Source organism: Pelobates fuscus, chromosome 8, assembly GCF_036172605.1.
Source record: "Pelobates fuscus isolate aPelFus1 chromosome 8, aPelFus1.pri, whole genome shotgun sequence".
NCBI classification, from domain to species: Eukaryota; Metazoa; Chordata; class Amphibia; order Anura; family Pelobatidae; genus Pelobates; species Pelobates fuscus.
In genome coordinates, this window is record NC_086324.1 from 3,395,255 (window position 1) to 3,413,915 (window position 18,661).

Consider the following 18,661-nt stretch of genomic DNA (forward strand, 5'->3'; position numbering starts at 1 on the left):
GGACACCTACCTCGAGTGAGCTAGGAATGATCTACCTATCGTGACACCCACCTGGGGTGAGCTAGGAATGATCTACCTATTGGGACACCTACCTCGAGTGAGCTAGGAATGATCTACCTATCGGCACACCTACCAGCCCTCCATTAATTAACCGCTGTTGGTTGTAGTCACTCACCACCCAATTGCTATATCTGTTTCTCCTGAAAATGATCCCTCGAGGATTCGGGATTCTATGAGATCTGAAAGAAGTAGAAGGTATGCGCCACTTGCCCACCCGTTCTATGTAGCAATACAATATAACAGAATACAAACCTCGTAGACAGTCATTCATGGTGACCCGGAGTGACCTCGTAGACAGTCATTCATGGTGACCCGGAGTGACCTCGTAGACAGTCATTCATGGTGACCCGGAGTGACCTCGTAGACAGTCATTCATGGTGACCCGGAGTGACCTCGTAGACAGTCATTCATGGTGACCCGGAGTGACCTCGTAGACAGTCATTCATGGTGACCCGGAGTGACCTCGTAGACAGTCATTCATGGTGACCCGGAGTGACCTCGTAGACAGTCATTCATGGTGACCCGGAGTGACCTCGTAGACAGTCATTCATGGTGACCCGGAGTGACCTCGTAGACAGTCATTCATGGTGACCCGGAGTGACCTCGTAGACAGTCATTCATGGTGACCCGGAGTGACCTCGTAGACAGTCATTCATGGTGACCCGGAGTGACCTCGTAGACAGTCATTCATGGTGACCCGGAGTGACCTCGTAGACAGTCATTCATGGTGACCCGGAGTGACCTCGTAGACAGTCATTCATGGTGACCCGGAGTGACCTCGTAGACAGTCATTCATGGTGACCCGGAGTGACCTCGTAGACAGTCATTCATGGTGACCCGGAGTGCTGTAACTGTGAACAGAAGCCCTGGCAGAATTGGATTTTGAACCTCATACGTGGGACATTTAAAGTTTTTACATTTTAAAAAAATGACTTTGTGCTGTAAAGTCTTAGCCTCGTGTGGCATCCCAGAGTTCCTGGTAATGTGTAAGGACACACAATCGGTGCACACGTAGCCAGAGGGTTATAACTGGAGGATTCTGTTAGACACTTCCAAGTCCAGACAGGTAAATCAGGTGAACAAACATATGATGTGGTGTGAGCCTCAATATGTAGGTCATCCCTGTAGGTGGATTATTCTTAGCCCACCCCAGGTGGGTGTCTTGATAGGTAGATCATTTCTAGCTCACCCCAGGTGGTGTCCCGATCATTCCTAGCTCACTCGAGGTAGGTGTCCCGATAGGTAGATCATTCCTAGCTCACCCCAGGTGGTGTCCCGATCATTCCTAGTTCACACCAGGTGGGTGTCACGATAGGTAGATCATTCCTAGCCCACTCGAGGTGGGTGTTTCGATAGGTAGATCATTCCTAGCTCACCCCAGGTGGGTGTCACGATAGGTAGATCATTCCTAGCTCACTCGAGGTAGGTGTGCCAATAGGTAGATCATTCCTAGCTCACTCGAGGTAGGTGTCCCGATAGGTAGATCATTCCTAGCTCACCCCAGGTGGGTGTCACGATAGGTAGATCATTCCTAGCCCACTCAAGGTGGGTGTTTGGATAGGTAGATCATTCCTAGCTCACTCGAGGTAGGTGTCCCAATAGGTAGATCATTCCTAGCTCACTTGAGGTAGGTGTCCCGATAGGTAGATCATTCCTAGCTCACTTGAGGTGGGTGTCACGATAGGTAGATCATTCCTAGCTCACTCGAGGTAGGTGTCCCGATAGGTAGATCATTCCTAGCTCACTTGAGGTGGGTGTCCCGATAGGTAGATCATTCCTAGCTCACTCAAGGTGGGTGTCCCGATAGGTAGATAATTCCTAGCTCACTCGAGGTGGGTGTCCCGATAGGTAGATCATTCCTAGCTCACTCAAGGTGGGTGTCACGATAGGTAGATCATTCCTAGCTCACCCCAGGTAGGTGTCCCAATAGGTAGATCATTCCCAGCTCACTCGAGGTAGGTGTCCCGATAGGTAGATCATTCCTAGCTCACCCCAGGTAGGTGTCCCGATATGTAGATCATTCCTAGCTCACCCCAGGTAGGTGTCCCGATAGGTAGATCATTCCTAGCTCACCCCAGGTAGGTGTCCCGATAGGTAGATCATTCCTAGCTCACCCTTTCCTGAATGATCCCAGCGGATACTCTGTAGTGACTTTGTGCATTGCTTTCTTGGTTCGGTGCAGGTGAAGCTGAATGTAACCAGTTCTTGGCAGGAAGAGGAGGTTTGGCGGATGGAGATTTATGTTTCTCTTGGGATTATGGCACTTGGCGCCCTCTCACTACTCGCTATTACCTCCTTACCGTCCATAGGGAACTCTCTGAACTGGAGAGAATTCCGCTTTATCCAGGTAAGTGTGTTCATCTGTTACTGCTCCACAACAGCCACGCAATTCCTCACTAGTGGACCACAATATGGAATTACAAGCCAAATATACACTGTATACACCCCGCACTTACTGTACCTCCCTCTACTGTAATGTAACCTGTAACGTGATGAGTACACCTTTTAGCGCTATATAAATATAATATACATACACTGTATACCTACTGCAGTTACTGTACCTCCCTCTACTGTAATGTAACCTGTAAAATGCTGAGTACACCTGTTAGCACTATATAAATATAATATACATACACTGTATACCTACTGCACTTACTGTACCTCCCTCTACTGTAATGTAACCTGTAAAGTGCTGAGTACACCTGTTAGCACTATATAAATATAATATACATACACTGTATACCTACTGCACTTACTGTACCTCCCTCTACTGTAATGTAACCTGTAAAGTGCTGAGTACACCTGTTAGCGCTATATAAATAAAATATACATACACTGAATACCTACTGCACTTACTGTACCTCCCTCTACTGTAATGTAACCTGTAAAGTGCCGAGTACACCTGTTAGCGCTATAAATAAAATATACATACACTGTATACCTACTGCACTTACTGTACCTCTCTCTACTGTAATGTAACCTGTAAAGTGCCGAGTACACCTGTTAGCGCCATATAAATATAATATACATACACTGTATACCTACTGCACTTACTGTACCTCCCTCTACTGTAATGTAACATGTAAAGTGCTGAGTACACCTGTTAGCGCTATATAAATATAATATACATACACTGTATACCTACTGCACTTACTGTACCTCCCTCTACTGTAATGTAACCTGTAAAGTGCTGAGTACACCTGTTAGCGCTATATAAATATAATATACATACACTGTATACCTACTGCACTTACTGTACCTCCCCCTACTGTAATGTAACCTGTAAAGTGCTGAGTACACCTGTTAGCACTATATAAATATAATATACATACCGTATATACTCGAGTATAAGCCGAGTTTTTCAGCCCATTTTTTGTGCTGAAAAACCCCAACTCGGCTTATACTCGAGTCAATAGTCTGTATTATGGCAATTTACATTGCCATAATACAGACTGGGGGGAGAGGGGGGCTGGCAGAGCTGTACTTACCTGTTCTGCAGCTCCTGTCAGCTCTCTCCTCCTCCGCGCCGTCTGTTCAGCACCTCGGTCAGCTCCCAGTGTAAGTCTCGCGAGAGCCGCGGCTCTCGCGAGACTTACAGTGTGAGCTGACAGAGGGAGCTGCACGGACGGCGCAGAGGAGGAGAGAGCTGACAGGAGCTGCAGAACAGGTAAGTACAGCTCTGCCAGCCCCCCTCTCCCCCCCACTGAACTGCCACTGGACCACCAGGGAAGGAGAGCCCCCCTCCCTGCCATGTATCAAGCAGGGAGGGGGGACGAAAAATAAATAAAATAAAAAATAATAATAAAAAATAAAATAAAAAAAAAAAGGCGGTATAAGGACCACCGTTGGGAGGGGGGGGGGGGTATAAGGACCACTATGGGAGGGAGGGGGTGGGATAAGGACCACTATGGGAGGGAGGGGGGGTATAAGGACCGCTATGGGAGGGAGGGGGGGGATAAGGACCACTATTGGAGGGAGGGGGGGAGAAAAGGAACACTATGGGAGGGAGGGGGGATAAGGACCACTATGGGAGGAAGGGAGGGGGGGGATAAGGACCACTATGGGAGGGAGGGGGATAAGGACCACTATGGGAGGGAGGGGGGGGATAAGGACCACTAGGGGAGGGAGGGGGGGATAAGGACCACTAGGGGAGGGGAGGGGGAAGTAAGGACCACTAGGGGAGGGGAGGGGAGGGGGAAGTAAGGACCACTAGGGGAGGGGTGAGTCAGGACCACTGGGGGAGGGGGGTGAAGGAACACGGGGGTGGGGAGGTAAGGACCACTGAGGGAGGAGGAGGGGAGGTCAGGACATATGGGGGGGGCAAATATCCTTGCACCGGCCCTGCACACACTGCATTCATACACTGCATTCATACACACACTGCATTCATACACACACTGCACTCATACACACACACTGCATTCATACACACACACACTGCATTCATACACACACACACTGCACTCATACACACGCTGCACTCATACACACGCTGCACTCATACACACACACGCTGCACTCATACACACACTGCACTCATACACACACGCTGCACTCATACACACACACGCTGCACTCATACGCACACACTGCATTCATTATACACACACTGTAAATAAATATTCAATTAATATATTTTTTTTAGGATCTAATTTTATTTAGAAATTTACCAGTAGCTGCTGCATTTCCCACCCTAGTCTTATGCTCGAGTCAATAAGTTTTCCCAGTTTTTTGGGGAAAAATTAGGGGCCTCGGCTTATATTCGGGTCGGCTTATACTCGAGTATATACGGTACACTGTATACCTACTGCACTTACTGTACCTCCCTCTACTGTAATGTAACCTGTAAAGTGCTGAGTACACCTGTTAGCGCTATATAAATAAAATATACATACACTGTATACCTACTGCACTTACTGTACCTCCCTCTACTGTAATGTAACCTTTAAAGTGCTGAGTACACCTGTTAGTGCTATATAAATAAAATATACATACACTGTATACCTACTGCACTTACTGTACCTCCCTCTACTGTAATGTAACCTGTAAAGTGCTGAGTACACCTGTTAGCGCTATATAAATATAATATACATACACTGTATTCCTACTGCACTTACTGTACCTCCCTCTACTGTAATATAACCTGTAAAGTGCTGAGTACACCTGTTAGCGCTATATAAATATAATGTACATACACTGTATACCTACTGCACTTACTGTACCTCCCTCTACTGTAATGTACCTGTAAAGTGCTGAGTACACCTGTTAGTGCTATATAAATAAAATATACATACACTGTATACTTACTGTACCTCCCTCTACTGTAATGTAACCTGTAAAGTGCTGAGTACACCTGTTAGCGCTGTATAAATAAAATATACATACACTGTATACTTACTGTACCTCCCTCTACTGTAATGTAACCTGTAAAGTGCTGAGTACACCTGTTAGCGCTATATAAATAAAATATACATACACTGTATATCTACTGCACTTACTGTACCTCCCTCTACTGTAATGTAACCTGTAAAGTGCTGAGTACACCTGTTAGCGCTAAATAAATAAAATATACATACACTGTATACCTACTGCACTTACTGTACCTCCCTCTACTGTAATGTAACCTGTAAAGTGCTGAGTACACCTGTTAGCGCTAAATAAATAAAATATACATACACTGTATATCTACTGCACTTACTGTACCTCCCTCTACTGTAATGTAACCTGTAAAGTGCTGAGTACACCTGTTAGCGCTATATAAATATAATATACATACACTGTATACCTACTGCACTTACTGTACCTCCCTCTACTGTAATGCAACCTGTAACGTGCTGAGTACACCTGTTAGCGCTATATAAATACAATATACATACACTGTATACCTACAGCGCTTACTGTACCTCCCTCTACTGTAATGTAACCTGTAAAGTGCTGAGTACACCTGTTAGCGCTATATAAATACAATATACATACACTGTATACCTACTGCACTTACTGTACCTCCCTCTACTGTAATGTAACCTGTAAAGTGCTGAGTACACCTGTTAGCGCTATATAAATACAATATACATACACTGTATACCTACTGCACTTACTGTACCTCCCTCTACTGTAATGCAACCTGTAACGTGCTGAGTACACCTGTTAGCGCTATATAAATACAATATACATACACTGTATACCTACTGCACTTACTGTACCTCCCTCTACTGTAATGTAACCTGTAAAGTGCTGAGTACACCTGTTAGCGCTATATAAATAAAATATACATACACTGTATACCTACTACACTTACTGTACCTCCCTCTACTGTAATGTAACCTGTAAAGTGCTGAGTACACCTGTTAGCGCTATATAAATACAATATACATACACTGTATACCTACTGCACTTACTGTACCTCCCTCTACTGTAATGTAACCTGTAAAGTGCTAAGTACACCTGTTAGCGCTATATAAATAAAATATACATACACTGTATACCTACTGCACTTACTGTACCTCCCTCTACTGTAATGTAACCTGTAAAGTGCTGAGTACACCTGTTAGCGCTATATAAATATAATATACATACACTGTATACCTACCGCACTTACTGTACCTCCCTCTACTGTAATGTAACCTGTAAAGTGCTGAGTACACCTGTTAGCGCTATATAAATAAAATATACATAACCTGTATACCTACTGCACTTACTGTACCTCCCTCTACTGTAATGTAACCTGTAAAGTGCTGAGTACACCTGTTAGCGCTATATAAATATAATATACATACACTGTATACCTACTGCACTTACTGTACCTCCCTCTACTGTAATGTAACCTGTAAAGTGCTGAGTACACCTGTTAGCGCTATATAAATAAAATATACATAACCTGTATACCTACTGCACTTACTGTACCTCCCTCTACTGTAATGTAACCTGTAAAGTGCTGAGTACACCTGTTAGCGCTATATAAATAAAATATACATACACTGTATACCTACTGCACTTACTGTACCTCCCTCTACTGTAATGTAACCTGTAAAGTGCTGAGTACACCTGTTAGCGCTATATAAATATAATATACATACACTGTATACCTACTGCACTTACTGTACCTCCCTCTACTGTAATGTAACCTGTAACGTGCTGAGTACACCTGTTAGCGCTATATAAATATAATATACATACACTGTATACCTACTGCACTTACTGTACCTCCCCCTACTGTAATGTAACCTGTAAAGTGCTGAGTAAACCTGTTAGCGCTATATAAATATAATATACATACACTGTATACCTACTGCACTTACTGTACCTCCCTCTACTGTAATGTAACCTGTAAAGTGCTGAGTACACCTGTTAGCGCTATGTAAATACAATATACATACACTGTATACCTACTGCACTTACTGTACCTCCCTCTACTGTAATGTAACCTGTAAAGTGCTGAGTACACCTGTTAGCGCTATATAAATATAATATACATACACTGTATACCTACCGCACTTACTGTACCTCCCTCTACTGTATTGTAACCTGTAAAGTGCTGAGTATACCTGTTAGCGCTATATAAATACAATATACATACACTGTATACCTACTGCACTTACTGTACCTCCCTCTACTGTAATGTAACCTGTAAAGTGCTAAGTACACCTGTTAGCGCTATATAAATAAAATATACATACACTGTATACCTACTGCACTTACTGTACCTCCCTCTACTGTAATGTAACCTGTAAAGTGCTGAGTACACCTGTTAGCGCTATATAAATATAATATACATACACTGTATACCTACCGCACTTACTGTACCTCCCTCTACTGTAATGTAACCTGTAAAGTGCTGAGTACACCTGTTAGCGCTATATAAATAAAATATACATAACCTGTATACCTACTGCACTTACTGTACCTCCCTCTACTGTAATGTAACCTGTAAAGTGCTGAGTACACCTGTTAGCGCTATATAAATATAATATACATACACTGTATACCTACTGCACTTACTGTACCTCCCTCTACTGTAATGTAACCTGTAAAGTGCTGAGTACACCTGTTAGCGCTATATAAATAAAATATACATACACTGTATACCTACTGCACTTACTGTACCTCCCTCTACTGTAATGTAACCTGTAAAGTGCTGAGTACACCTGTTAGCGCTATATAAATAAAATATACATAACCTGTATACCTACTGCACTTACTGTACCTCCCTCTACTGTAATGTAACCTGTAAAGTGCTGAGTACACCTGTTAGCGCTATATAAATAATATATACATACACTGTATACCTACTGCACTTACTGTACCTCCCTCTACTGTAATGTAACCTGTAAAGTGCTGAGTACACCTGTTAGCGCTATATAAATATAATATACATACACTGTATACCTACTACACTTACTGTACCTCCCTCTACTGTAATGTAACCTGTAAAGTGCTGAGTACACCTGTTAGCGCTATATAAATATAATATACATACACTGTATACTTACTGTACCTCCCTCTACTGTAATATAACCTGTAAAGTGCTGAGTACACCTGTTAGTGCTATATAAATACAATATACATACACTGTATACCTACTGCACTTACTGTACCTCCCTCTACTGTAATGTAACCTATAAAGTGCTGAGTACACCTGTTAGCGCTATATAAATAAAATATACATACACTGTATACCTACTTCACTTACTGTACCTCCCTCTACTGTAATGTAACCTGTAAAGTGCTGAGTACACCTGTTAGTGCTATATAAATATAATATACATACACTGTATACCTACTGCACTTACTGTACCTCCCTCTACTGTAATGTAACCTGTAATGTGCTGAGTACACCTGTTAGCGCTATATAAATAAAATATACATACACTGTATACCTACTTCACTTACTGTACCTCCCTCTACTGTAATGTAACCTGTAAAGTGCTGAGTACACCTGTTAGTGCTATATAAATATAATATACATACACTGTATACCTACTGCACTTACTGTACCTCCCTCTACTGTAATGTAACCTGTAAAGTGCTGAGTACACCTGTTAGCGCGATATAAATATAATATACATAACCTGTATACCTACCCCTTCCCTTGGTTTAGAAACATAGAATGTGATGGCAGATAAGAACCATTCGGCCCATCTAGTCTGCCCAATTTTCTAAATACTTTCATTAGTCCCTGGCCTTATCTTATAGTTAGGATAGCCTTATGCCTATCCCACGCATGCTTAAACTCCTTTACTGTGTTAACCTCTACCACTTCAGCTGGAAGGCTATTCCATGTATCCACTACCCTCTCAGTAAAGTAATACTTCCTGATATTATTTTTAAACCTTTGTCCCTCTAATTTAAGACTATGTCCTCTTGTTGTGGTAGTTTTTCTTCTTTTAAATATAGTCTCCTCCTTTACTGTGTTGATTCCCTTTATGTATTTAAATGTTTCTATCATATCCCCCCTGTCTCGTCTTTCCTCCAAGCTATACATGTTAAGATCCTTTAACCTTTACTGGTAAGTTTCCAATTAATTGATATCTGTTTAGGAACAGTTGGATATGGGGCTGCTCTGCACAATTAACACCTGTTTTACCAATATCTCCGATGGCCAACCAGGCCCAGCACTCTCATCCTGTCATGTCAGTCCGAGTTGGACAAGGCTGACCGTGGTAATTGAAATCTTGGCGAGCTGAATGTGAGAACTTGATGTCGCTGAGATTTCATTTTATTCTTTGAATAAAGGATTTACTCAAAGCTCCCCCAATTAATTTTTTCTTATGTCTGCGAGAAGTTGGACACGGTGAGTGGAGTCTGCTTAAATCCTGTCTGTGTGAATCACTAAGGGACCTGGATCCAATTGCTCTATAAAAACTATTTTTTTTATCAGAGAAAGTTTTCGGTTAATGAAGATGTTGCTGATTGTACAATGTAAGTGGTTTGTGTTTAAGCTTTAAATCTTTTTTTTTTTTTCTTCTTTGCAGTCTAAGCTGGGATTTGTAGCCCTGCTAATCGCCACCCTGCACACGCTCACATTCGGCTGGAAACGAGCGTTTGATCGGACTCATTACAAGTTTTACCTGCCTCCAACGTATACCCTGACTCTCCTACTACCGTTCATAATCATATTGGCCAAACTTGTCCTCTTCCTGCCATGTGTTAACCTGAGCCTAATGCGGATCCGGAGGGGGTGGGAGAAGGGACAGTGCGTAACATTTGCACACATGCAGGAATTAAGCGAAACGTCAAGCAATGTTTAGCTAACCTGCCTGGAGATTGGGAATGAACCCATCTCTGGGGTATTGGAGTCTGAATGTGGCTGCCCCCCTCCCCAGCATAGATCCATTGTCATCTGTGTCATCGTTACTGTGGGATATCATATATATCACTCCGTGGACCCCCATTGAGTTACATCCACCGATCCAATATGTAATCTGTAAATAGGTTTAATCGCCAGCGCTGGGCTTTATCTGCGGTGCCTGGGGTAAGGGAGCTTTGGGTGAAACGCTTCATTAAACTGAATAAGGGGAGTGTCATTTATCTTCCAATGCCCAGTTGGTGGCTGCTTGTGACCGATGTCTGCTGAAATTCAGCACAGGATCATGATTGTAAACGTTTAGTGCCCCTCCTGCCCCTTTAATCTCTGTAGCTGAAAAGTAAAAGTGGTTCTAGCAGATTATAAATGATATAATATAACTTTGTATATCTCCTCCTCCCAGCGGGGGGATGTATCCCTCGCCAGGTTACGGCCCTTTAGAACCCCAAAATGATGTTCAAATCAGCACGTATTGCAGTGCATGCTGGGAACGCAGAAACACAGGAAATGCTTTTACACAAATCAATTTGCAAAAATGAACACGGGTTGGCTGATTGTAATTTTTGACCGGAAATTGTTAAGAAACATTAAAATACCTTTTGCAAAATGCCTTAATTATTGTTCCCTGTGTGAAAGCGTCTCAGCTGGGACAGGCATTGTTCACATAATAATGTGACAGATAATCTACATTGCATTAAATCTAACAACTAATAAAATGTGATGACACTGTGCATTACGGAGGACAACGCATTGACAGCCCGTACAACTCTGCCACAAACTTCCTGCTGCGTGAATAACCCTGTACCGTTATTTCATAAACCTCGTAATGACAGGAGTATCTAAAGAATTGCAAATTCAGGGAAAAAATTGCCGTCCGTGAAATAGTTAATGTTTTTTCAGTTTGGCTATTTTGAGAATAACTGTTATTATTCAGCGATCTACGTCCTGTGCACAGAGATTAGTACAGAACCTGTCTGTATAACGGCTTATTCTGGGTATTCAAGGAGAACCTCAAATTTAAGGCCAGAATAGTTTAATTGGAAAAATGTCAGTGCAGGGATTCTGATCAAACAGAGCATGGAAAGAGCAACACTAGCTAAACTTGATCCCCATCAAGCCGTACAAACTGCATCCCTGACCTCCCCCGCCCTTACCTCCTTATCCCTGACCTCCCCAACCCTTAACCTCCCCAGCTCTTACCGCCCCATCCCTTACCTCTCCAGCTCTTACCACCCCATCCCTTACCTCTGCAGCCCTTACTGCCCCATCCCTTACCTCTCCAGCTCTTACCACCCCATCCCTTACCTCTCCAGCCCTGATCGCCCCATCCCTTACCTCTGCACCCCTACTGCCCCATCCCTGACCTCCCCAGCTCTTACCGCCCCATCCCTTACCGCCCCTTTAATGACTGCGCTGGAAGAGGCAGGGTTATTTTTTTATGAATACAGAGCTCTGTCCGTAAAGTGTATACTAATCGCAATTCACAAAGATATTTCACATTTTGGCAATTTAAATATAAATTGCAAAATAGCTGCTCTGGGGGGAAAAAATCCTCCAGCCAAGCGAAGGTCACAAATTGGTTATTTTAGCCTCAACTTTAACATTTAGATTTAATCTTCTGAAATTCTGAGTTTAGGAATCACCCTGAATGTAATGAGACAGGACAATAAAGGGAGGGAGCAGGCTCTGTGTCCCTTTAATTACATGTGGCGTTATATTACAGCAATGAATGAGCCCACAATGCAATTTTCAAGGTATGGTAACATGATTGTATTGCACCACAAGAAACAATTTACCCCGAACTCGGGTACGGCTTAGTAATCCAGCCATCATCCACCTGATATGTGAGGACACTTATCCTCTAATAAATGCACCATCAAGTACATTGGTGTGTCGCCTGCTGAGAGTACCCACACCCTGTCTTCCTGCTGAGAGTACCCGCGCCCTTTCTGGCTACTGAGAGTACCCTGTTTGCCTGCTGAGAGTATCCACGCCCTGTCTGCCTGCTGCGAGTACCCGCGCCCTGTCTGCCTCCTGAGAGTACCCTGTCTGCCTGCGAATAGTACCTGATAGTACCCTGTTTGCCTGCTGAGAGTACCCGCACCCCGTCTGCCTGCTGAGAGTACCCGCGCCCCCTCTGCCTCCTGAGAGTACCCTGTCTGCCTGCGGAGAGTACTCTGTATGCCTGCTGAGAGTACCCGCGCCCCGTCTGCCTCCTGAGAGTACCTTGTCTGGCGGCTGCTGAGAGTACACGTGCCCCGTCTGCCTCCTGAGAGTACCCTGCCTGGCTGCCTAGAGTACCTGCACCCTGTCTGCCTGCTGCGAGTACCCGCACCTTGTCTGCCTCCTTAGAGTACCTGCACCCTGCCTGCGTAGAGTACCCACGCCCTGTCTGCCTGCGGAGTGTACCCACGCCCTGTCTGCCTGCTGATAGTACCTGCACCCTGTCTGGCTGCCGAGAGTACACCCGCCATGTCTGGCTGCTGAGAGTACCTGATAGTACCCTGTCTCCCTGCTGAGTACCCGCACCCTGTCTGCCTACCGCGAGTACCCTTTGTGCCTGCTGAGAGTACCCCCACCGTCTGGCTGCCTAGAGTACCCGCACCCTGTCTGGCTGCCTAGAGTACCCGCACCCTGTCTGGCTGCTGAGAGTACCTGATAGAACCCTGTCTTCCTGCTGAGAGTACCCTGTGTGCCTACTGAGAGTATGTGCACCCCGTCTGCCTGCTGAGAGTACCCGCACCCTGGCTCCGATGGTTTATACCTTCAGCAATTTGTTAAAGTCATACAACTATAAGATTCTTCCATGTCTGAAGAAATTTTCAGTTTTGGAACAATGTCGTTATTGTCCAAGTGGCGTGTGTAACATGTTAACCAAACTGAGAACGGGTGTTGTATAAACTGATAGCCACGGTATCTGCCTTTCTGTGATGATTGGAACTGCTTTAGGGGATACAATACTTATCCCATAAATCCATGTTTTACTCAGCCCCCACAGACCAGGATAAATGACCCCGCTTGCTGGAGCTCTGGTGAAGCCACAGACTGCGTCGCTTAGAAGGTGTGGCGGTATACCCTCCTTCCAGTTGTTTTCAGCTCCAAAGTGATTATAGCTGCTGAGTATTGATTATAGTTACTGCCGAAGGGTAACCGCGGTATCGCCCAAACACTAGTTGAGACTGAGTGAAGGGTGAAGTAGATCTGTTTATTCGTTTCGGGCCGAATATGAATTCAGACGAATTTCGGGCAATTTGGACATTCGGGTACTTCCGAATAGCCGAAGTACCGAGGTCCCGAAATTACCGAATTTCCGAAGTGTCGAAGTGCTGAGTTGCCGAATTTCCGAAGCACAGTATTGCCTAAGTACTAATATACTTACCCAGTGGAAGGTTACACTGTATACAATTTTAAATAAAAAGTATACAAACATAGTCAGGATTCAGCTGTAAGCATTTGCAACACTTACAACAATCAAGTAACATACATTCATATAAAATGTAAGTTACTTGGCCAGTCAATGTAATGACAGGAATGAATACGTAGATAACTCCCTAATTCCCACGGTATTAGGGAGCTATCTACTAAAAGACCTGAATTGGTCGCTATACCGCGAGTAGGGGCATGTCTATTAAACAGTGAGCAGCCTGTGGCCCCCACGCCTGAATGGTGGGGGCCCTAAAATAAAGTAATGGGGGGGGGACCTAATGTCCTCCCCCCTGACCCCCACCCCTGAGCGGTGGGTGGGGGCCCTAAAATACTAATTAGGGGAGGGACCTAATGTCCTCCCCCCTGGCCCCCACCCCTGAGCAGTGGGTGTGGGCCCCTAAAATACTAATTAGGGGGGGGACCTAATGTCCTCCCCCTGGCCCCCACCCCTGAGCGGTGGGTGGGGGCCCTAAATAATAAAAATACCCCTCCCTCCCCGGGTGACTAGGGGTCCCCAAACCCCTAGTCACCCCCCTCCCCCAAAAAATGAACCCTCACCCTAAAAATAATGAGGGGGGGCCATTTAACTAAGTACCTGAAATTTTTTTTAAAAAATTACCATTTGATGTTTTCTTTCTTCTAAATTCTTATTTTTTCAGCCCCAAAAAATGCCAAATAAAAAGCCATAATAACCGACGCACTAAAAAAAAAAACTAGCGCAAAAAAAAATCCTTCTTCACCCGGCGAGGGCTCCGCCCAGACTGAGCTTTGCAGGGCGGGGGAAGGCTTATAAAGCAATTAGACTCAGAGCACTCTGATTGGTGGGTTTAAGCCATCTAATCAGAGTGCTCTGACAGGTAAGTCTCAGAGTGCTCTGTGTCATTTTACACAGCGTGGGAAAGTTCTTTGGAATTTGTATTTGAATTAAGTAACCAATCAGAGAGTTATGAGTCAAATTACACAGCGTGGGAAAATTCCACAGAACTTTCCCACGCTGTGTAAAATGACACAGAGCACTCTGATTGGTGGATTTCAAACCAACCAGAGTGCTGTGACAGGTAAATGTAAAGACTTACCTGTCAGTCTCTTCATTTACCTGTCAGAGCACTCTGATTGGATGGCTTAAACCCACCAATCAGAGTGCTCTGAGCCTAATTGCAGGGCGGGGCAAGGCTTTATAAGCCTTCCCCCGCCCCCTGCAGAGCTCAGTCTGCGCGGAGCCCTCGCCTGGTGAAGTTTTTCTTTTTTTTTTTTTCAGGTACTTAGTTAAATGGTCCCCCCTCATTATTTTTAGCGTGAGGGGGTAGGTAGGGGTTAATTTTTTGGGGGAGGGGTGTGACTAGGGGTTTGGGGACCCCTAGTCACCCGGGGGAGGGGGGGGGGTATTTTTATTATTTAGGGCTCCCACCCACTGCTCAGGGGTGGTGGCCTGGGGGGAGGACATTAGATCCTCCCCCTAATTAGTATTTTAGGGCCCCCACCCACCGCTCAGGGGGGAGGACATTAGGGCCTCCACCCACCACTAAGGGGTGGGGGCCGGGGAGGGAGGACAATAGGTCCCCCTGCCCCCATTATTTTACTTTAGGGCCCCCACCCGCCACTCAGGGGTGGGGGCCGGGGAGCAATAGCCCCCCCCCCCTTTAGTTTAAAAGGTGGGGGCTCGGGAGGGGGGACCCACTGGCTGTTCACTGTTTAATAGACATGCCCCTACTCGCGGTATAGCAAGTAGGTGCACAATTTACTAATACTAAGTAATCTTTACTTAGTATTAGTAAATTTTGCTGAAAGACCAATTTAGGTCTTTCAGCCTTTTGGTAGATAACTCCCTAATACCGTGGGAATTAGGGAGTTATCTACCAAGCGGCTGCAAGAGACGTTCCGAAATTACTGAATTTCCGAAGTGTCGAATTTCCAAAGTGTCAAAGTGCCGAATTTCGGAATGCTGAACCGAAACGAACATTTTTCCCCATGCACATACCTAATAAAAACACATTTCCCACATAGGAACCCCCACAGTCTATACATCTCCGGATAGCCTGGATCTAAGCACACAACCTGACGTGTGTGGGGAAGGAGCAGGCGTTTGTCAAAGTTCAGCAGGGTTCAGGAGTTTCAGTGTCCGATTTAGTTCCACGCGATTGCCGCCCAAACACCGCTGCCTGCATTCTCGCAAACAAGATGGCCACCACACAGTTCCCACACGTACGTGCATACGAATGGCGGCCACCCAACTGCACAATTAGAACCCACACTGATAGAACTGTCAGGAGAGGTTAACAAGTGTCAATAAGCTCAGAGTTGGTCCGCAGTTCGTGGTTTGGTTCCCGAAGAGTCCAAGGGAATCCCACAAACACAGTCTTTCAATAGTCTTTTATAATGGCCCATAGTCCTGATGCAGGAGGCTAGCAAGCAGGCTCCTCCAAGAGCTCATGGAGAGGGCAAGTTCGCCACAGTAAGTGTGGAATGTTGGAGAGAATTTTAATATTTTAATGCATTATTTAAATAACCCTGTAAAATAATCATCACAATAACATTATCAAGCGGTTAATCAGCTCTATGAGCTACATACAATAAATATAAAATAAAGATATAAACTGTATGCAAGGTTTAAAATCGTATATTTCCCCACAAGCTTAGAATTCTATAAACAGGAATATGGCAGCAAAGGCTGGATTGGTAACGGCTGTGGCAATGTTAGCGAGGGGGGCAGTCGTTATTTGATTTTATTTTAGAAGCTGTGGATGTAGTGAAATGTTGATATGGGAAGACTCCTTAATAAAGCATAAAGGGCGACTTGAATCTGTCCCGCTCTGCGAACATATCCCGCTATTTATTACAATAAAAGACAGCCCACTTCTCCGGATCATGAATCAAACCCTATTGATTTGGGAGCGGGGCGTCACTAGCACATCGGGTCAGGTACACTGTGCTCCTGTCTCATATAATGAATTCTCACTCACACTATAAATCTCTATTACACCCTCGCATGGTCTCCACCTCGGACCAGAAAACCAGGGTGAGAGGAAAAACGCATTACATTTCACAAAATCCAATTCCTCCGTTTGGCGTGGGGGTGGCTTGCTTTTTTAACCCCTAACACTCCCAACGTGATATACAGTCTTATATATCCCTGGTAGAGCAGCTCATTGTTCTTCTTACACACCGAGTCCCACGTCAAAACAATTCAGTAAATGAAAGGGTCAGTTTAAGCACTGTAACCATTTCATATTAGTGCAAATATGAGTAAGCTATAGCACCAGCAGCGATTTGTAAAGATTACCATGCCGGACAACCACACTGCTGACACGCTTGTCCCCTAATAGCCGACATTACAACACACCCCAGTTACCGTGTACAAACACGGCAGCCATACCAAGCTGCTATCAGTTTAAATGATTTTACGTGATAACTTGAATGGCTCTTTGGGGACCAACCACATATTCCACAATCTCCTGCAAGGCAGAGAATTATGGGAGCAGAATGAGTGTTTTCTCATTAAAGCATCTCCTCCTGGTGTAGGAGGGTCTGTCACGAACCAGGGAGTCGGCTCAGAACATCCAAAGTTTTTTATACATTTTTTTTTTTGGCAATTTTGAATGCGTTATCTATGCTCCCACCAAGTGAATTAACCACATGCCCTCTATACCAGCACTTGGAGGCTGCCATTTCCGTCATTGAGGGCCAGGGCTGTATGAATGTAGAGAATGGATTGCACTCTGACTTTCCACTTTGAATAGAAATTGAAGGTCAGATCAATATTTATTAGGAGGTTTGAAATTCCTACATAATGAAATACATGACGTGACACAGGAGACATTGCATTTCATTCATTATAAGATCCCATCCCTGTGCTCCCCACTTTGTGTGTGACAAGTAAATGGTCCCCCTTACTTTCCAAGCAGGAAACCCGGAGGTGTTGACATGCCTGTCTCCATATTGTCGAACCATTAGGAAATGTTCCCAATTATGGCCTCAGTTTAATAAGCTTTCCAAATGATTCCAAACTCCCATAGACAATTCATTTAGAAAGCAGATTAAATCAGGACCTGAGTTAGCTGTAATTAGGCTGTGCTTATTCAGCAATACAGAAACTTATTGGTAGATATAGAGACTGGCCGCCCAGTACAGGTAGTAATAAATCTGTGTAAATAATACAAACGTCAGTAAAGATTCACTTTTTGCAAAGAAACAGCACCCTGAGAAGTTTATCAAACAGGAAATATGAGAAATGCAACAGCTGCAAAACAAGGACAAAAATGAAGGGGTAGGTGCTCTGTCCATTAGACAGACCCAGGTTCCAGTTATTCCTGATCTGTGACATATGAATAGCCGTGCAAGAGCTTCTCATTACCACGCAGACACCGGATTGGATTTGTAGGCTTCATAATCCTGGTCACAGAAGAGAGCGAGCTCTGTTTCATTGGCTGCAGGATAAACAGAACATTCCAATTAAAGAGAGACTGCTCTAAACAAATTATCAATCATTTCGCCCGCAACCCCCAAACCAGCATTATACAAGAATTATTTAACACCATAAAAAGCCGCTGCACCCAGGACCCATGTGGGGTAACTCTAGTAATTAATCAGATACATTGAGCGCGCACACAGTGCACAAATTCACAGCAAACAGACATTTTATCCCAAAGAACACATTTTAAATCAGTTACATAGCCTCATCTCCCGTTACCAAACATCTATATACAGCGGAATCTGATGGCGCTATATAAATAATAAAATAATAATAATATACTGCCCTCGGAGGGCACTCCACTCCCACCCCAGCTCCTGCACTAGGGAAATGAATACAGGCAGATAGCACAGGATAAATCCCTCCAGTCACTGTGTTATTACAGCTTATTGAAGGAGTGCACA

At 44.4% G+C, this 18,661-nt stretch overlaps 2 protein-coding genes across 6 annotated transcripts in view; one reads left to right on the forward strand and one right to left on the reverse strand.

The window, feature by feature from the left end:
- Positions 1 to 18,661, forward strand: part of STEAP3 (STEAP3 metalloreductase) — a 215,547-nt gene that overhangs the window by 25,917 nt on the left and 170,969 nt on the right. For 3 of the 4 annotated variants that reach the window (XR_010085183.1, XR_010085184.1, XR_010085182.1), the window contains exons 4-5: positions 2,243 to 2,407; positions 10,032 to 10,531. Coding sequence is in view for 1 of the 4 variants with exons in the window: in XM_063429146.1 (XP_063285216.1) it covers positions 2,243 to 2,407; positions 10,032 to 10,307 (441 nt within the window). In the remaining 3 variants the exon portion in view is untranslated. Of the gene's footprint in view, positions 1 to 2,242; positions 2,408 to 10,031; positions 10,931 to 18,661 lie in introns of those variants that run through there. The other variant, XM_063429146.1, reaches the window with a different exon arrangement.
- C8H2orf76 (chromosome 8 C2orf76 homolog) overlaps positions 17,526 to 18,661 on the reverse strand; it is a 42,051-nt gene continuing 40,915 nt past the window's right edge. For both annotated transcript variants that reach the window (XM_063429149.1, XM_063429148.1), the window contains exon 6: positions 17,526 to 18,213. In XM_063429149.1, the coding sequence (XP_063285219.1) occupies positions 18,137 to 18,213 (77 nt within the window). In that variant the 3' untranslated portion in view covers positions 17,526 to 18,136. The remainder of the gene's footprint in view (positions 18,214 to 18,661) is intronic.